The following is a 19,824-nucleotide window of genomic DNA, read 5'->3' on the forward strand; positions in this document are numbered from 1 at the left end:
GTCCAGTACAGTTCTGTAATCTAATATAGGAGAAAGCTAAGCACACATGCAGCCAGAAGAACCATGCCCAACTGGAGCATTAGTCTCCGAGAAGGAAAACAATATGTAAAAATTTACTGAATAATAAATCCTTTTGATATGTTGAAACTAAAACACTACTTGCTCTCTAAAATCTAAAATATTATTTGCTAGATAAAGTAGTGCATCCATGTATGATATCAAACACAAAGAACATTTTTAAAAATGTAAGCCACTTGCTTATACAAACAAGTGATTTCATGATGCAAGGACTCTGAAAGACCTTGTAGGAATCTTGGAACAACTAAATCCTTTTGAAATTACCTTTCAAAGTTTGGTTTCCTAAGGAAAAAGAGACAATTTACCGTGTAAACCTTACTAATAATACTTCAAAAATAGTAGGACAATTTCAGCTAATTTTGCTAAAAGGGTAGAGGTCCTAAAGATACTTCATCCACTGAAATTTGTTAAATAAAATACGTAAGAGGAAAGCACTTATGAGCAAGTTCCACCAAGGGACAGATACAGGGTGGGTGACAAGCAGTCAGACCTTGCACCTTCAGACCAGGCAAATAAGTGAGGTACAAATAAATAGTTAGGAGCACTGTAGTGGGCAGTCAGAGACAGAGGAGAGAACTAATGGTACAGAGGTTTTTAGCAACTTGTGATAGGTAGGTAAATTAAATAGTATTACGCTCATCCAGCCATGGATTGCTTTGTGTCAGCTTATGCTCCAAATAGGTAACAGACTACGTACTGCAGGTTGAGGTATTTTCCCCATTTTCCCACTTCAAATAATACCATCAGCGTATTTGTTACACTACCCCCTACACTACTCTAGAAAAATGCAAAGAAAAAAGAAAAAGAGGGACAAGTAATTTAATCTACCCTGCCTGCGGTTCTTTTAAGACGCTCTGCCCAGATTCCACGTTTTTAAATCCAGCAAACAGAATTAAATTACCTTTTAAAGATTTAAAGCATCAGCTTCTACTGAGATGTGAACTGTCACGTGCAGCAAATTTGTAAGCAGAAAGGCAAATGCATCTTGAAGAACTACAGTTTCTGTAAGGCACTCAATAATTCAAACAACTTCATCACCAGGATTCTACTCTTGTTGACCACCAAAAACACCTCCTCCCTCGTTGCTAATCAAAGGCCCACTATCTGTAGCCTACACGAAGACATGAAGACCATACTTACACTAAAAATTTACCTTACTTACACAGCTGAGATGACTGTAGCATACACTGTGTCAGCCTACAGAAACCCTGGCTAAAAACATCACGGACAGACTTTGACTTCTGGCACTTCAAAATATCACGATATTGTTAATATTTTTTAACTCATTTAGAATAAAATTTTATTTCTAGATGTCTGCCACCTCTTTGGTCTACTTGAAGCTTTGTACCTGTTAATAACCATAAAGCATATTGAACTCCTTGACCCTCTGTACAAATCTCAAACAAATAAGCATCATTCCAACAGGCAGACAGAATTACTAGTGCTCAAACTGAAGACAATCCTAATGTGTTTAGGCAGGTTCCCTTTCCAAGCACAAGGGCAACTTGGTGCGGTCGGAATATCTGCTGGACTTCAAGTGGTTCAACAAATTCCTCAAATGATTCAGTGAGGTTCTTAACCACTCCACTCCTTTCCAGACTTGAGCACAGCCATCTGAACTAGGTAGGCTATTGTTCTTCAGCAAAATGTCAGAAAGACAACTGGGAAGGATTGTTTACACTGGACTTCCACTTTGAAAACCTCACCTTAAATTTCAGTTTCATATTAGAGTGTCATTTATTCTTCCAAAGGGCAATACAGTAAGAAAAGCTTTCATTTCTCCTCTTTTGTCACATATTTATGGAAAGTGAATGGAAGAAGTTCAATCTAAAGTGGAAGATCCATTAATCCTTTAAGAACAACAATGATATAAGGACTCCACAAAAACAGGCAAAGGGACTATCTACCAAAAGATGTAGATTTAAGTCAGATCTTTCTGAAAATCTTTTCACAAGAGTATAGGAAGTTGTTAAAGGCCATGCAACAGGAATGACATGCCAAAATAGCACATAGATCTATCTTCAAAGGGAAACTGCTTCAGTGATGCTAGGGAGTTCAGCATACACATGTAACACTTGGAAAGAGAGCAGCTGCTGCTGTTTGTGACAAACAGAAACATTTCCACTGATGTATCAGTTTTATCACAAGGATTTTGCAGTCCGGCTCAGAGCAGAGCACCAGCTTGACTGTTGGGCACTTCATTTTGGCAAGTGCCAACCAGCCAGCTTTTGGACTGTCAAGCAAAACAACTGCTGGTCTCCTTCTGTAACAGCAGAAGGAAACTGGTAGAGATGTTGGCCTTCAAAATTCAGTACCTCCCATCAGAAAGAACCATCTACGTTTTTTGATGGAGTACACAACCCTCACTTTGCGACTCAGTTGTTTATTCAGAAGCTGGGAAAGAAAAGCCAGAGGACAGCAACACAGCCAGTCAGGTATTTTTACCTACTTGGCTTTTCTGCCCAAGTTATTTGCCCAACAATCAGAGGATTGTTTTCAGAAAGAGAAATTGAGAACAAGTTTGGAGAAGCTGTTCTATCATGGCAACTGCAATTTATTGGTTATGCTGCTTCAAATATACACACTTGAAAACTATTTAAGATTCTAAGACAGTTTATCAACAAGTCCCTAGAATGACAAACTAATTAGACCAGATTTCTCCAACTATTGTTGGATTTCAAAAGCGAGACTGTCATGTATCATAATTCTTAGAATTACTTCAAGTAATTAAAAGTTCCATGCTAACATAAGATCCAGTTTTCCACAAGGCATCATCAAGCTTTTACTCACTAAAGCACTGGAAAATGTTCTTTTAAAGCACTTAAACTGTCGCTGAACTTGGGCAAGTCATTGCAAAACAGTCCTACTACTATTTTCTAAATATTTCACTGGAGTTCAAAGCAGTATTTTGAAAGTTCATCAAACCAGTGATAAGAAAATGTAGTTAACTTCAGGAAGGCAATACTAATCACCAATAAGACACACACCGCCCCTTCAAATATCTGAATGTGGCAACTTTAATATTTTCTTCCATATAAAGCTATTTCACATGATCATCTCCCAAGACGGATGGCAATCATTTATAAACTTAGCTATTGTTTGAATGATAGTTATCAACATTTAGTGATACATACATATGTATACAAGCATCTGTAATGTTATTTTCTCTTACACACCTTAGATGTATATCATGTGGCATCATAAGATCTACCCAAAGTTTTATCACATAAAAACTTCAAGATTTAACAAAAATATACAAAACAAAGGTTGAAAATTGATCAGAAAAGAAAGCATAGTCAAAAAAAGCATAAATGATTGACTTAAACGAGGACAGAAACACACAGGGGTATTACCTTCAGAAGCTAAATCAGAATGGTGGAAGGACTCAAAAGCAACAGCAAAAGAGGATAAAACAAAAAAATAGGATAAAACAAAAAACACACAAAAAAATAATTCTTTAAAAGAAACAACCGTTAAATACACAACCATAAAATGCAGAGGCTTTTATGCTTAACTGTATTATGTCAGCTACCTGGAATTCCTATTTTTCCCACATTAACAGAATCTTCAACCAAACTGAATTACAGACATAATCCTTAAGCAGGCTTTTTATGCCAAGTTTCAGAAAACTAGCCATTTGACAGTATACCAGTAAAACGCAGATGATGTACTAGGCTAGCACACCAGCTGTAAAACTTTGGCATTTAGAATCTGCCTTCAGTCACAAGTGAACATCCATTAAGGTATCCTGGTCTTTTTCTTGATGTGACAAAAGTTATCACAAGTGCTAGCAACTAAACCTGACCGTATTTGCTTCTAGTAATTTTAGAACTGTGTTACTGGCATGACTGAAGAATACAGGCATGGATACCTGGCAAAGCTTGTTTTCACAACAAATTCAAGTTCATGTTTGTTCAGACTATCCTATTAATTGTATAAAAATGTTAAAATTGTGTATTAATTTAAAAAAAAATTTATCTATATATAAATGCATGAACTCTTGAATTTTTCAGTTTCCCTCATTCTTTCCAATGATTCTGGCCCTCCTTCACAATCCTAAGCTTAAATTTATTCCTCCTTTAGGAATCAATTCCAGGTTAGGCAGGCAGCAAGCTATGCTGAGAAGAACCTGGTCTCATCTCCAGGCACCAATCCCACCTACATTTACTCCCACGATATACATTATGGGGATACTTACGTTCTTTAGAATGAGAAAGTAGGAACTCCTAATTTTGTCTAACATTAGCACACATTTTCCAAAACACAGGCATCTCAAATGGAAAGGCTACAAAGTAAGTGAAGTAGCCAGTATTTCACCTAAGCAAACAAAACTGGTATTTCCACTCCCATAACCCTGAAATCAACAATACAAAAAGGATATCCTGTCCAGGAAGCAAAATACGCTAATTTGTATTATTCTCTCTCTGTTTAAAATTGTTTTTCCTTATTTTCACAAAGCCTTTAAAGCACTATAAAATTGAAGATCTGTTAGTAAAGGAGGCAAGCAAACCCCTGCCACTCAGAAGCCATTTCAGATCCGTTTTCCCCGTCTCCTACCTGGCACTGCTACAAACACACTCTTCCCACTTCAAGGCAGGCAAAAATCGAGCGCTACAAAATCATGTAGGAACACTTAAGAAACACAGTCTTAAATGACGAATGATGTGTTTCCAAAACAGATTAGATTTAAAAAGGAAAAATAAGTACTACTGGTGAAGTTCTTAATGACTTGTTTTCTCTCAGGCTACTTATAAACCCAGTTAGTCAAAACAGAATAATAAAATGGCCTACCTTAGAAGTAACCCATTTGATAAGGATCAGAGCTAAACACCAGATCAATGCAATTCCCATTGGATCACCCCGAAGACCTGAAGCATAATCTCCTCCCCGATCCCCGCCAGCGCTGGAAGGGGCGTGAGGGTGGCCGAGCCGGAGAAGCAGCGCGCAGAGGTAAGGCAGAAGGCAGGCGAGCAGGCGGGGGCTGCCCGCAGCGCCAACAGCTGCGCCCAGGCTGCCGTCACCTGACAGCCCCAGCAATGTGCTCCGCCTGAGCGGCGCTGCCCCGCACGTCCCGCTGCCAGCTCCGCGCTCAGCGAGAAAGTTTTACAAGCAGAGGACGCGGCAAGGAGCACAGCCCTGCTGAACCCCACCGACACGCTAAAGGAAATGAAAAACCACGGTTACGTGCTTCTGTAACGCGTATTTTAACGCAGCAAAGCTTGCTAGACTACAGGACCAAGCTCCAGCGCCACTCCAACCACCACCTGAGCTAATTCAGGATACCGCCTTGCCTTTCAATGCTGCGAAGAGCCTGTTTCCAGCAGATTTCACCATAGCCGATATTTACAAGTTCCTTTTATCTCTGCCACCTGGAGAACTGCTATGAACTGAACTTCAAAACGTATTTCAAGGTTGCTTTTATAGCAATTTACTATAAATAACGTTAATGAAGGAAAGTTAACGCACTAAATGCAATCATTCAAACTGGTCATGGTTCTCTAGCCTCTTCTTTTGTCCGCTAAATACCAAGCCATCGTGCCGTTTATTGCTCCGAGGGCTGAACTTGCCTACAGTCCCACACACACACACACACACACCCCCACCCACCCACCCCCCGGCACCTTCCAGGCTGGAAAGCACACTAGCTTCCTCTAAGAGCACTGCCTATGTAGCCAAGCGGTCCTATATACTTGGTGCAGCTTTGAGATTCATTTTAGGTTTTGTCATTTTAAGCTGACAAAAATGTTTCATTTCAGAAATACAAAGAAATCTCAAATAGTTCGGAAAAAAAGTAGCTACGGACGGAAAAAAGGAACAGAGTGTAGGATAATGAGAAGTTTAGAAGGATGAAGTGGAGTAATTGAAAGGAAAATTACATGAAGATTCTGCTCTTCCTATAATTATTCTTTTATTATAAGATCATATTGCAAATTCCAATACGTGCACAAAATAAAAAAGTTAGCACAGATTACCGAAGGAGTAACTTCAGCACTGAAAAATTAATTTCCTCCTATTCACAGGAAAAGAGGACACATAGCACAGGGGCTGTTTATTGAATGAAGGAGAAGACTCAGTAACTGAGATAGGGTTCTGTGTTATTTTATAATATGATTCCCAATATTTGTGCTGGCATTTAAGCTATAATCATGATCTCGGCACCAGCTGTGGGTTCCTACAGCACCGTTACGTTCCAAACATGTATATTCTGCTCTCTCCCCTCCCTATGCCCCTGAAAACCAGTCAGATCAAAACCACATGCAAGAACATTCAGAATGGACCTTTTGGTACTTCACTGAATGAATACAGAGCTTATCTAAAGGTCTGTCAAGTTCCACTCAAAATACAAACTGTCAGAGAGGTAGATTTAAAAACATTACCATCTCCAAACACTTGACCAGGTTAAGACACCCTGACAGTTAGTCATCACCAGTCTGGTATTACTTTAAAAAAAACAAACCCACAATAAATGGCATTAAGCTATATCCACACGAGCAATTTGGCACAACTGGAGCAGATCAAAACACAGCTGCTGCTGAGGTCTTTACACCTATACTACATGAAGCCCAGGAGGGGGTTTTTTTGCAGGGCACATTTACTCACACTTCTTGAACTGGACCGGACCACAGGAGGTTCAAAGCTGCCAAAAATGACCAATAACCGGTCAAACCTCTACAACCCTATCAAGTATTAGAGTACATTTGGTGCACGCAAAGAGTGGAATGGCTTAGTTTCTTTTGAAAGGACCCTAGTTAGCACATACCGAAACCACTCTGGAAAACAAACAAATGGGCATGATAAACAGGGACAACAAGGTGATTTGCTTCAAGACTGAACTCTCCTCCAAATAAAACTCTTAACACAAGTAGCCTCATGCTCTTTGAAAGGTCACGCATTTCTCTCCGTCACCACTGTTTTCCGTCCCTGATCAGTCTTCTCTTTTTTCCTGTCTCAAAACACATGTTGATGTGTGTGGATGGTCTTATCCCAGGTGCATGGAGCAAGCCTTTCTTCCACCGATACCGGAAACACAACATTATTTTAGAAAACATAGTGATACAAAGTAATCACCCTTTCCTCTTTGTCTTCCAATAATAAGTGGTTTAATTAATTAGCCTCCACTTACTGAAAGTTTTTCTTAAAACTATTGTCTCATGTATAAGTTTAATTCCACAACACAGAAATAAAAGTATCTGCCCATCTGTTAAGTACCACTACAGCATTACTTGTTTTAACTATGGCTTGGAAATTGAAAGACTGTTTCAGAAATAGGATTCTGAATCTGGAGACAGAGTAAGACCAAAAAGTGCACTGGTTTATACGAGAAGTATAAAAAAAGCTCAAGTCCTTCTTTTGGGGAAAGTACTGCTTTGAATAACCCCATTAACAATTCTAAGGTGAAGGTGAAATAAATGATGTTTTACAAGTTTATGAAACTAAATTATTGAAGGTCCTTTGCAAGTATGGTAAACCCTCAGGTACAAGACTACATAAAAATAAGAGAGTACTAAATTCCCTCTGTGATAACATACTACCTATTATACTACCTAAGTTCTGGGAGTGCAATCAGTGACCCTTGAGCTGTGGACATCATCAGTCTCGGCTTCATCTTGAAATGAAGGAGCACAGAAGAAAGAACAGCTACCATACATTGCATTTTTTGTCTTTTAAAAATTATGGAAGTTCTTATGGCTATTTAATTTTCTTTCTTCTTCTCTTTTTCTTCCCTGCTTTTTTAGCAGATTCTTTTTCAGGTTTTTTAAAATTAATTTTCTCAATGCATGCAGAGATACCATGTTCGATAAGGCAAGACTTCCAGTACTTAATACTCAAATATAGCATACAAGTCACTAATTCCTCTGTCCTTACCATCCGCTCAATGTACAGGTGCAATTGCTGTCTCTTACCATTTCCAAACAAACATAATTATCCCAATGACTTCAGTGTAAACTTAATGATATATAGCATTGTAGATGCATCTAAGCAGTCAAATGCATGTTTTGCTACAATTTTTGCATTTGCTTAGTAAACCTTTCTGCGTAATTCCTTGTAAGACAAGAGTTCATTATCAGTGCAGCAGAAAGCACCTGGGGTCTTGCAACAGTTGTTACAAAGATTCCACTAAGGAATTTGTTAAACATACCAGTTTGTTCTCCCTGTGAAACTGGCATCACATGGGATCAGCTCCTACCAGTTCAAAGTAGCTCTCCGTTAACATGCTATTGTGATTTGCAAGGATCCAATTGTTTCCATATATGCTCCTACAGATCTGCAAGGCTCCACATGGAAACCCATTATTTCCTAATAGTGTACTCTGTTATTTGAAGTACTAAGTACAGGATCCCAGTTTTACTTGTATATTTCTAAATACCCATCTGTTCCAATCCTTTTCTCTCCCTCTTTTTTTAATAAATTTCAGCAGTCCTGAAGAATGAATCAGCATTGCCTTACAAACCTCAGTAACTACTATATGTACAGAAGTGTCTTTAAATCCCCCCCTCCCCCCCCCCCCCCAAAAAAAATTCAGTAACACCTTCAGGAAATCCAGAGTTGAAGCAACAGCACCATATTTCACAGACATTATTGGGTCTCTCCTGATGCTCCCGTTTAAATGCAGCAGGGCTTCACAGATCTCCATCACCACATAAGGTTTTTATGCAGAAGTTTGAGGCCCATTGCTAATCACTCCTACTTGCCAGAATGACCTGATTTCACATGCATGCACTTGTACACCTGGCCCAGAAATGAGATCCCTGTGGAGTCTCCTTTGCCCTTCAAACACTCCCTTCCAGAACAGTGGCTTGTGGCACACTGATTTCTAGGATACACTCCTGACTGGCATATTACTTGTTAGGAACCAGTCAGGGAACTTAACCGTATTTATACTAACAGCATGTAAAGACAGCAGAGGAATAAGCCTATCATCTACCAATTCATCAGCACATAGTGGGAAAAAAAACCCACAGCTCTCAACTCATTTCCATCTTTTCTTCACTTTTCTCCCTGCCTCATTATCTATCATGTTAGATCTCTCTCTCCAGCAGACTTCACTAACAAAGAATAATTAAATGGTAATCTACAAGAAGTATTCTTGCAACAAATGTGGGTAGCGATTGCTGCAGCCCAACCCAACCACTGAACACTGCACTCAAGGAAAATATGCCATTACAGATACTGAGAGCAGACTTTTAGAATATCACAACGTATACACAATGACCAACATTTACAAATGCTATTTCTGTTATGACTTAACTTAAAAAGTAATCTAAGCATTTTACTTTCAATTCAGCTTCTTATTTAAAACATTTGCCACATTAGCCTATGTTGCAACTAGGTACAGGTTTCCAACTATTGCAGCTGTTTATTAATAAAATCACAAAATCATAGTCATTTGGCTTGGAAAAGACCTTCAAGATCATCAAGTCCAACTGTAAACCTAACACTGCCAAGTCCACCACTAAACCATGTCCCTAAACACCACATCTACACATCTTTTAAATACCTCCAGGGATGGTGACTCAACCACGTATCAGCTAGTAAGCAATAAGCAAACATGTAAAATTAAAGAAAGTTAGCAAAATTCACCTTCCTTGCCACATATAAATCATCGTTACTACCTAACTCATTGCAACTAAACTCAAAAGGATGGTTGACCTCAAACTAAGGGCTTAGAACTCCAGAACATGAACTTCCAAAGCCAAGGACAGCTACAGATCCAGAAGGCAGAACTTAGCAATTTCCCTAAAGACCACTTTTCATTTTTAGTATCTTCCATTTCAGTCTTCAATAAGATAGAACAACACTCCCCCCTTAGAAAAGAAAGGATCCAATCTCAATGAATGAAAGCAAGCCAACAACCTACATTTCTATACCACCACTCATTCATGAGCTACTCTAACATAGCAATAGAAAACTATCAGGATCATCTTATGTGCATCTTATGTGCACTGCATTTCCAAAGGGGTAAAAGGTATTCTATATTTTATAAATAAAACCACATAAATCTTTGCCAAAGCAAGCACGTTATTAAACATTGCATTTTTTTGATGGCTTTTTTTAACCTTTCACCATATTTGCTTAACATCATGCTTATGCAGGTTAATAAAAATGGTCATGTAACACTGAAAAAGTCATTTGGCAAAAATGCACTTATCTTAGTTGAGGGGTGGATAAGAACGCATTTTTAATTTCCTTGCATAGAATAAACATCTAGAAACAGATTACTTCTTTCTATAATGCTTCTTTTGCAATACAAATTAGAATACTCTCAGTGCCTCTGTCATATCATGAACTTTAGTTAATCTTCTGTTTGTTTATTTTACCTAACATAGTAAATTTCAGAGTTTCTACAAAGAACATACACATTTAAAGAATCTAAACTGGATCATTTGTTACTGTGCCAGTTTGTATATATCCTTATAATCCTTGTTCTTATGAAAACGTATCTAGCCAAAGAACTTAAGTCCTACAGTACAGTATTCTTTCTCAATTTTTTCAGACACCCATTTTTCTGAGGCTGCTTACTTACAATTGCATTTTAGGGCTTTGTTTAAATCCACAGAACTTAGATTTCTGCTTTTCTCCAGAGAAGAGATGTTGGCAAGAAGCTATACTCCGCTTTTACCCAACCCTCTTTACAGAAACAAAAAAATTATTAAAAAGTTATTGACAGTTTACACACACGTATTTGTCATGTGTTATTTGGGAAATATTCATTTTTCAACTGTCTGTCAGACACAGTGAGGCATATTAGCTTGGACAGAGAATCATTTTGGCATGGTCATACAGATGCTCAGTCAAGGCTGGTCTACATCAGCTTGTACCTGTCCACACCTGTTTGCAGATACTGTCATCTGCTCACTCACAAAAGGTCTGTGGCACAGCAACAAACTGGTCCAGTTTTAGAGTTCAATACGAATGCCTTCATCCATGATTTTGAAGAGTTAAAAAAAAAAAAACAGTACCATTATTACAAGACAAAGTACTGTCAGGGCCTCAGACTGCAATCCATTCACTAAAGATAGACTGTTCTGAAGGCAAGATGCAAGAAGTTGAGTTTTAGCTGCTCTGAGTTACCGTGTTTCACTATTAAACACCCCTTCAACAAAGGTGTTCAACTCAATGGTATATTGGAAGCAAATAAAGAGCAATTTCAATTCCCACATACTTCACATATTGCAAGTAACCTGGCTATGTAAGTGAAAACAGATGAACAGTAACATGTGACAAGAAAAGCTACCAATGTTTTAGACTTTGTAATAGAACATTTATGTTTTATTTCTAAAGCACATCCTTTGAACAGTGAAAGACTGTCTTACTGTCTGTCTTATATTTAACTGGAAATGTAAATAAAAAACATTGAGGTTACAATCTCACAGAAAGACAACATCACGAAATTGTCAACACATCACACCAGAAAAGGAAATTACAGAAATTTAAGTCACAATAGTTGCATCTTATAATTCTTCATAAATTAGCTACAGAAGATGCAAAGGACACAAGAAGCTTGTCCTCTAAATTCAAGGCTTAAGCTTTTTTCCTTGGAGAGAAGCTTCTCCAGTATCTTTTATGCTTATATGAACACTACTAGCTCACCTCTGCAGCTTCACAGCTCCTAGAAGCATGTGTGTGGAAAGGGGGGAGCACAGGAAGCAATCGGGGCCTCCCCAGACAGCAGCTGTATGTATGAATTTCTACACATGTGTCTGTCTAGCTCATGAATCCAAAGAAGAGAGCAATGCAGTGCAGTGAATGAAGGCTAAAAGGCATGGGGGCAGGGTACAGTGTGAGCTACTCCTTTTGACTTGCTCCCTGGCTTCTCGCTCATTCAAACATGAAAAGCAATCAGAAATTAATAGACTGAATCAAAAAAACTAAGAGCTTCTATTTGGCTCGCAAGTGATGGGTAATCTGCCATAACTATGGGGGCTTACCTCCCTCTCAGCCTCAGAAACATCTGCCTGCTTGGTTCTTGACTAGCAAGTTTTCACTACTCCAGCACTGCTAAAAGATACTTTTAACCCCCTCATACACACTTCAATTCACTTTGTAGGAAGTATTTAAAGAGTAGTTTACACAAAATTATAATATTGACATCTATTGAGACTCCCCAGGCAACACAGCTTCCATTTATAAGCAGGTATTTATGCAAGGATTTTAGATATAATTTTCAAATTTTATTAAAAAAAAAAAATCTAAGAGTTCCCACAGAAAAAACACATTTCAGCATTTCCCCAGGCACACAGGCATATGCTAAAGCTCCAAAATTTGCTAAACATGAAAAAGGCAGTAATAAAATCATCTTTGTTTCTGGTTCCTTGCTAGCCATCACACAAAAACATGAAAATATTATGTTGTCAAAAATTATCAAAATTCAAGGGGAAAGCTGGAAGTTTCACATTAATAAATTAAGCAGAGATGGCAAGAGAACATCTGAAATAAATCAAGCCTAGCTTTTCTTTTCCTATTCTGCAATAACTTCCATTAAAATAACTGAATGACTACAGAGGACAAACACTGAAACTGGTTACACCATCTGCTGTCAAATCCACAAATCAATATAGTATTTTATTTATAATATGATGGCATTGCAAATGAAAATCATAATTAACTTAAATAGTCATTGCAGAGTTCATAAAGATTAAAGAGATTCAAAGAAAGATCATATTGGTCATGCCCAAGCATTTCGCAAAAAAGCAAAGCACATAACTAAGAAGGAACACATCTCATCTGAAATACAAAAAAGGTTAAAAGAAGTTACATTGGCCAGCTACATTCAACTTCTTTCACCTCAAAAAAATCTAACATTTTAAGCTTGGGGGGGAGGCGGGGGGGGAACCACCCAAAATCCATTAGCAGAGTTAGTTTTTGCTACAACGAACATTCTTCCTGGAGAAAATTCATCTGGAGACTCATCTGCACTGAACACTTATTTCAGAACTTGCTTATACACCATACCCAAAAATGCTTGTAGTCTTCCATGCATTTTCCCAAGAGCTAATTAAACCTATGCCCATTAAGGTTAAGCAGACCAATTTCAACTGAACTACTTAAACTTGGAAAGGCTCTAATGAGACAATAAGCTGAAAACCCTAACCCTCCAAATGCCACAGTTCAACACCTGCCATTGCAACACCTTCCCTCACTTTCTAGGCTGCAACATATTATTGCCAGCTTCCCACCTTTTATTTTATTGAGTTACCAATACAACCCTGTCTTACATACTTCCAAATTCTTCTTCTCTGACCTGTAGCAGATGCAAATTTCTTATAGCGAATGCTGTAAAAATGTGCTAATAAAGTTTAATAAAGGTATTTTAATGCAAAATTATATTTGATAGACATTTACACATTTGTAAAACATGTAGTTACTGCCTTCCATTAATATTGTGTTAGCAGGTGGGTGCCAGCAATCCATGCATCCAAAGACTTTTCATCAAAAACCTAATCTACTTATTTCAGCATATCACCTCTATAGATAAAGCTGACCTAGTAACAGAGATAGCTTTTCAGCAGTGTTGTGGCTTATGTCTGCAGGTGTTAAACTGAAAAAGACTACTGTTTGAGACTGAAATACAATGGAAAGGTTCAGCCTTCTACTACAGAGATGTCAGCATAACATACTTGTTCTTTGATACAAAGAAAGAGTTTTTAGTTTGTTTTAAATACATCAGTACTAAGAAAGAGAAAGCTGATAAAGGAACAGAAGAATTACAAGCTCAAAACCAATATAAAAAAAAATTCCCAGGCAAAAAAATCCAGATGATTGCAATCTCCTGTTAGGGGGAAGCATGGAAGGAGGTATGGAAACAGGTATATAGAGAAAGTCTTCTATTAATAAATACATTTTTTTGTACGCTTCACAGCTGACACATTGACACAGAAAAATGTGGAAAGCTAGTAGAAAAAAAGTTTAGGGACTTCTCCAACTACAACTAATATCCTACAGCCTTCTCAAAAATACAATTCTCACTATTCAACCCGAGTGTGCACTTTATTGCATTTACGACTTTCCAAGACCTCCTACAATTAAAAACCACTTTCAAGTAATTCTTCTTCCATGATTTCACAGCAGCATACATCTGAATTTAATAATCCATTTTTGAAGGTAACAAGATGCTACTTTCATTGTCAAGCTTTAACATTACACAGAAATTGAATTTAAGAACCTAGCATAAAAAAGTTATTTCAATGGGATTTAAGAGATACACATTTGTAAAATTAAGTTCCATTTCCATTTTACTTGGTTATCCTGCAGGGATACTGAAAAAAAAGCCATACAACTGTTATATTGTTTCTTAAAGAAGCAAGAATTGTAGCAGTACCAACAAGAATGTTTATCTCTGAAGCTCCTTGCCACCCACTGGACACCTGTCAGTCTTGGCACTGGCCTTTATGTGCCCATGTAAAGAAGATTTTGCATGGCATAGCCCTCTCTTGACCAAATTAGGCTAACCTCATCTGCATTGACATCAGTGCCTATAATTTTGGAATCTCATCGACAGAAATAGCTTTATCACAGGGCCCAGCATACAAATTAAGCATCTGTATAGGGCGTGCTGAACTTGTGGAAGTGATGAAAAGCTGTAGTGGAAAAATCTTAGCATACGCTTTGAAGCTATATCTAATTAAGGCAACAGTTAGCTACTTTGGGTGAATTTATTATTTGAAGTCTTGGTTTTAGTCCGCTTGCAGTATTCTCTGTTTCCATACAAGCCGGTGTTAAAACCTTTCATTTTCGCTAAGAACCCTGAACAGTAGTTCAGCTTAGTACATTTGAAAGCATTTAATATTCCAGGTATAGAGAAATCACACAAGTTTTTAGTACCAGATCCCAGTTTTGTCTTCAAATTTGGTGTCACTAATAATCCTGTTGTTCTGTGAGAAGCTGTTTCAGCTTGCTGCAGGATTATCTCCACTACTAAATTTGTGCTGTCTATGCGTGATGAACTAAGAACACTAAGACACAATTAATTTCATTAATGTTACATGACTTAAGCAGTAAGGGGAAAGTCTAGTATATCAGATCATGATTTCCTTATGAATTTAGTGATTGAATTTTATAGAGGGACTTTTGGAAAGAAGCAGAATGGCAAAACAATTAAGCTACGTAATCAACCTCCAAAACACATTTGGAAAATGAGGGAAGAGAAAGAGAGGAGTAACTTGCACGACGGTAGCATAATTCCAGGCTCCTCATCACTCTGTCAGAGCTGGTAGTTTGCAGATCGAAAGGCGTACAGCACTGCTCGCTCCATTCTCTGGGGGAAAGGAGGATCTGCTGTCAAGTTACTTCTCCAAATATGATGGAAGACAGACATGAGCCTCAATATAATTAAAGCCTTTCTCACCTTATGAAGGAATTTTAAGACTTATGGAAATACTGATGAGCATGCAGAACTAAAGATCAGAACAAAAGAATAACAGAAAACAATGAAAAGATTCTTTGCTTTAAAACAGTTACTGAATATGAATGTCATTGCTCCTGAAGGGAACAGTACTGGAAGCACTCAGCCTACCCCCAAAGACTTACTAGAAAACAATAGAAAGAAATACAACCCCAGCCTGTAGTTCAAGATCCCTGTTTTGGGAAGGGAATATGGGGAGCCAACCTGTGACATACACAGCAGAGGTTTGCTTCCCGTGCTATAAATCAGTCTACCTCCACCACAATTAACCCAACTTTTTCTTTACTGCTTCCTACACAAATTTACAAGTTGTTCCTCATGCCTTTAACCAAAATTTTCCATGTGTAATCAAAAGAACTCACTCTCATCCTACTGTCCCCTCTTTTGCGCTGTATCCTACCAAATAATAGTGCAGGGGAACAGGGAAGGAAAGGTACCACATACTCTTGGTCTTCCATTCACTTTCCAAACTGTGAAGAGCAAAAACTTTTCAAATCCTGAAAATAACAGATCAATAGATTTTAAACACTGAACTTTTATTCTGCTTTGATAGATAAGAGTATTTCTATCAAGTAATTTCTATTTCTTTCAAGAAAGTTTCAGACACGTCCTTCTAGACAAATAATACAGGTATTTTGGAAAATATCCTAAATTTAAAAGGTATTCGTGGCAATAAATCATTAGCCAACATAGTCAGCTGCTTGTAATCCATACTTATGATGTCCTTAATTTTAACACCACAACCCACCCCCCCCCCCCCAAAAAAAAATAAAAAAAAGAGAGAAAAAAAGAGTACTGGTGCATCATAACTAAATTCTCTTACAGCATATACTTTTTTTTAATAGACCAAGAGTAAGATTCTATGCTGGTTTTCCAAAGAGCTCCCAAGTCCATTTATGCACACAGGTTGTTGCTCCCATAATTAAGTCATAATTCTTTACCTAAAAAGAAGTAGTGAAAGGTCTGAAATGGCAATAGGCTTCACGTATTGCCAAGTGCTCAAACTCCAAAGGCAGAATTAATTTTCTCAGTGGCTTCTCTAAAGCACTCATCAAAAATACCAGAGCACTTCACAGGTACTCATCTTCAAAACCCCAGTCCAGCACAAAGAGATCAGAGCCCAAACATCAGTCCTTCTGGGCACCCAATTTAAGACTGCTAGAATCGTATTCTTCCAATTTCTTAATCACATACACCTCTCAGGTAAGCATAGCTCCCTGGCCTGAGATTCTTCCTCTGTTGGGAGTGGGTGGAAGGGACGATAGAGGGCAGGAAAGGCAAATCAGGCTGCAAAATCTCACATGAAGCACTTAACAAATAAGAAGTATACCATCATGATCTAGGAAAAAGTTTGATTTACATGTCTGCACTAATAAGCAATTACAAGATGGAAGCATGAGAAATATCTTTTTCTCCAGAGTGGCATTTAACTGCTTTATAAGTACACACAATCCTCCGTTCTTAAACAAAAAACACAAGGAATGGTTCTAATGCTTCACACAACACAAGCAAGTACATTTTGTGCAATAAGAGAGGCAAAGATTTCCTGGAAAATATTAAAAAAATTAAAACCTCACAATGCATCAATGTAAGGATGTTAACATGCATATTTCCTAAATGCTGTGCTTCTCTTTAGAATTACACCCATAAAGGAACAAAACTGTTGTGTCATAATTGCTTGTTTTCTTTCAATTTATTAAAAAAACCCAAACAAACAAAAAAACAACGAGCAAACTATGAAATTCTATTGGGTAAGAACATACTTTACCCACATAACTTCCAAAAGAAGCTGCAAACTCTAGATTCATCTCAGAGGCCACTTCTGCTGTTTTAAGATATAAACTACACACATACATAACTTATGTTCAACAATAGAGAACAAATTTTAAAACTATTTTAAAAATTAACAAGTTTAAAATGTATCCCAAGCAATAGAGCAATAAATCTTTAGATATATACAAATACACTCAGCATATAAACTGTATTTGGAAACAAATGCACAATTTTAAAGCAATAATTCCTAACCAGTGTGTACCAACTTTTTACAGAAAGCAACACAATACAAAAAAAAAATTTAAAGTAGTTATGTACACAGATTCATTTCTATCCTTCTTGACCTGAGCTACTTACATGTTTCCCTGAACAACTGAACTTTCTGCACTGGATTGGCTGCTATTATCTACAAACCTAAGAGTTCAAAAAAAACTTTAAAACTGCTAAGTTTAGAACTTTTCCAAAGTTGCTTCCTCTAGGCAGGTTAGTTCAACACACAATGCTGACTGGAGTTGTAAGTGGTATAGTAATCAGGGCTAGGCATGGACAGGGCATTAGCCATAAAGCAATCTGTACTTAGTGATGAGAATAAGTTTTCAAGCACACAGTTCATGCCAATATGCCTTTGACTCTGGAAAATTTAACATTGTACAAAGCTTTGAACACGTTAGCCACAAGAGCACACCAGAGCGCTGGAGAGCCTCCTAAGAACCTCTGCAATAATTACAATGAGACTAAACATCACTATAATTAAGTTTCCTTGTTTAATAAAAATAATTGCTTAATGTTTTAAAATCCACAGGTATAGGGTAGTTTATCTGAAAAACTGACGCCTCTCATCATCAGGTTACGGCTTGCGTTTACTGTTGCAAGACTACTATCTTAAATACTTCAAGATCACCTTGAACTGAGAGATTGCTATGCTGTTACAGTATGTATGCGTGGGGTACAATACCCAGGGCTGGTGTTGACTTGCACCTCGATGCACTGACATTGTTAGATCTTCTTTTTAATCCCTAATTTTGCAAAACAGGTTTCAGTATAACAACACTCAACATTCAACAAGTAGGAAGAACTACAACTAATAAGCTGAACTCCTTTCCCGGCTCCAGCCTCCCACATACCATGGACGTGTGATACAGGAGGCTTGCCACCCTTCAGCTGCACACCTTTCAGCCTTGCACCGAGGCATGGCGAGCCCTAAGGCAATATATATTATTCGACTTCTTCCTGATTCCAGACACGTTGTGAAGGAGTGGGATAAGCTCATACAAATGCGGGGCTGCTGAAGAGAGGCACTGGAGTCAAAAGCTTAATTTTTTGCAAGCAGGTATCTATTATCATATGTTGGAACAGACCATGGAAAGACAGCTTTAAAATCTGAATTGTAACTTTTTCAAGGCTTAGAAAGGCAAGTCTGTTATTGCATTAGAGAAAAATATGGTTAAGTTTAAAAGACAGCATACATCTGTGAAACACTCAGGATAAATTTCAGTTTGCATCAAAACAGTACATTTTCATGTTAATACTATAGCATTTTTCTTTTTCTGCAGAAAAAAAAATAAAGACATCTAAAAGCTAAAAAATTTCTTTGAATGCAAAGTTATAAAGGTCACATAAATATCCCCCACAAAACCAGCTGAAGGGACAATAAGCTATTTTCAACTGGCAGATGATTAGCTGGATATTCTCACAATATCTTCATGGAAATCATTACATATAAAGTGGAATTCCATATGCAAAATTAAGCAAGTAGCTTATCAGCCCCCAACCCCTTCCTCCCTATAAATTACATCTCAAACCCCTCAAAAGAGGAATTTAACTTTTATTCTCTAACCAAATATCACAACATACTTATTTTACTTTAATTTTTCCTGACATTTTGTACCATACAATGTATCCTGACAAACTCACCTGATGGATTACTTCAGTATTTTTTTTCCCTAACATCTATAGTTAAGTTCTGTGCAGCAGTTGAGATTTTCCCTTTAAAATTGAAAGGGTGGCTATTTCTATAACTGCCAGTATTTTTGTTATTTCAAACACACAAAAGGGTGAAAAGTAAGAAACCCAACGAACAACTGAAATGAAAGCTCCCCTGCTGCACTTCAGATGAGACTAAAAATAAGTGAGAAAGCTCAACATCAGAACTGTTTACCATTTTTGTTTGCTCTTAAGACAGGAAAAAAGGGGAGGAGGGGGAGGTCTGAACAAATTTGAGACAGAAATATAATTTTCAAGGAACCATATTTGGGTTTGGGTTCCCCCCCCCCCCCCCCCCCGTTATATTATCTATTTGATAGAGGCTTGTCTACTCTGCTTCAACTTCAATGGGTTTCACTTCCTACCTTTTTCTTGCACTAGCAAAAGTACAACCAAGCTACAAGTTTCTGAAGAATACACATGAACGTTCCTCAAGCCCAAAGAACACAACCTATTCAACAGTGCTACTTAGTTGCTCTTACCTTTTAGCTTTCCTGCTGCAGTGAAACCTTTTTAACAAGCTCTGCAAACTGCTCAGGAAACCGGACAGTAAGATAGTTCTTCAACCAAGAGTTTAGAAAATGGGA

General features: G+C 37.7%; 1 protein-coding gene across 5 annotated transcripts in view; it reads right to left on the minus strand.

Annotated features, from left to right (window-relative positions):
- The window catches only part of PDE7A (phosphodiesterase 7A), a 78,434-nt gene that overhangs the window by 38,980 nt on the left and 19,630 nt on the right, over positions 1-19,824 (minus strand). For 2 of the 5 annotated variants that reach the window (XM_052787387.1, XM_052787384.1), the window contains exon 1: positions 4,870-4,959. The exons of the other annotated variants lie outside the window; for them this stretch is intronic. In XM_052787387.1, the coding sequence (XP_052643347.1) occupies positions 4,870-4,929 (60 nt within the window). In that variant the 5' untranslated portion in view covers positions 4,930-4,959. Of the gene's footprint in view, positions 1-4,869; positions 4,960-19,824 lie in introns of those variants that run through there. 5 annotated transcript variants of the gene reach the window in all.

Source organism: Harpia harpyja, chromosome 5, assembly GCF_026419915.1.
Source record: "Harpia harpyja isolate bHarHar1 chromosome 5, bHarHar1 primary haplotype, whole genome shotgun sequence".
Lineage (NCBI taxonomy): Eukaryota > Metazoa > Chordata > Aves > Accipitriformes > Accipitridae > Harpia > Harpia harpyja.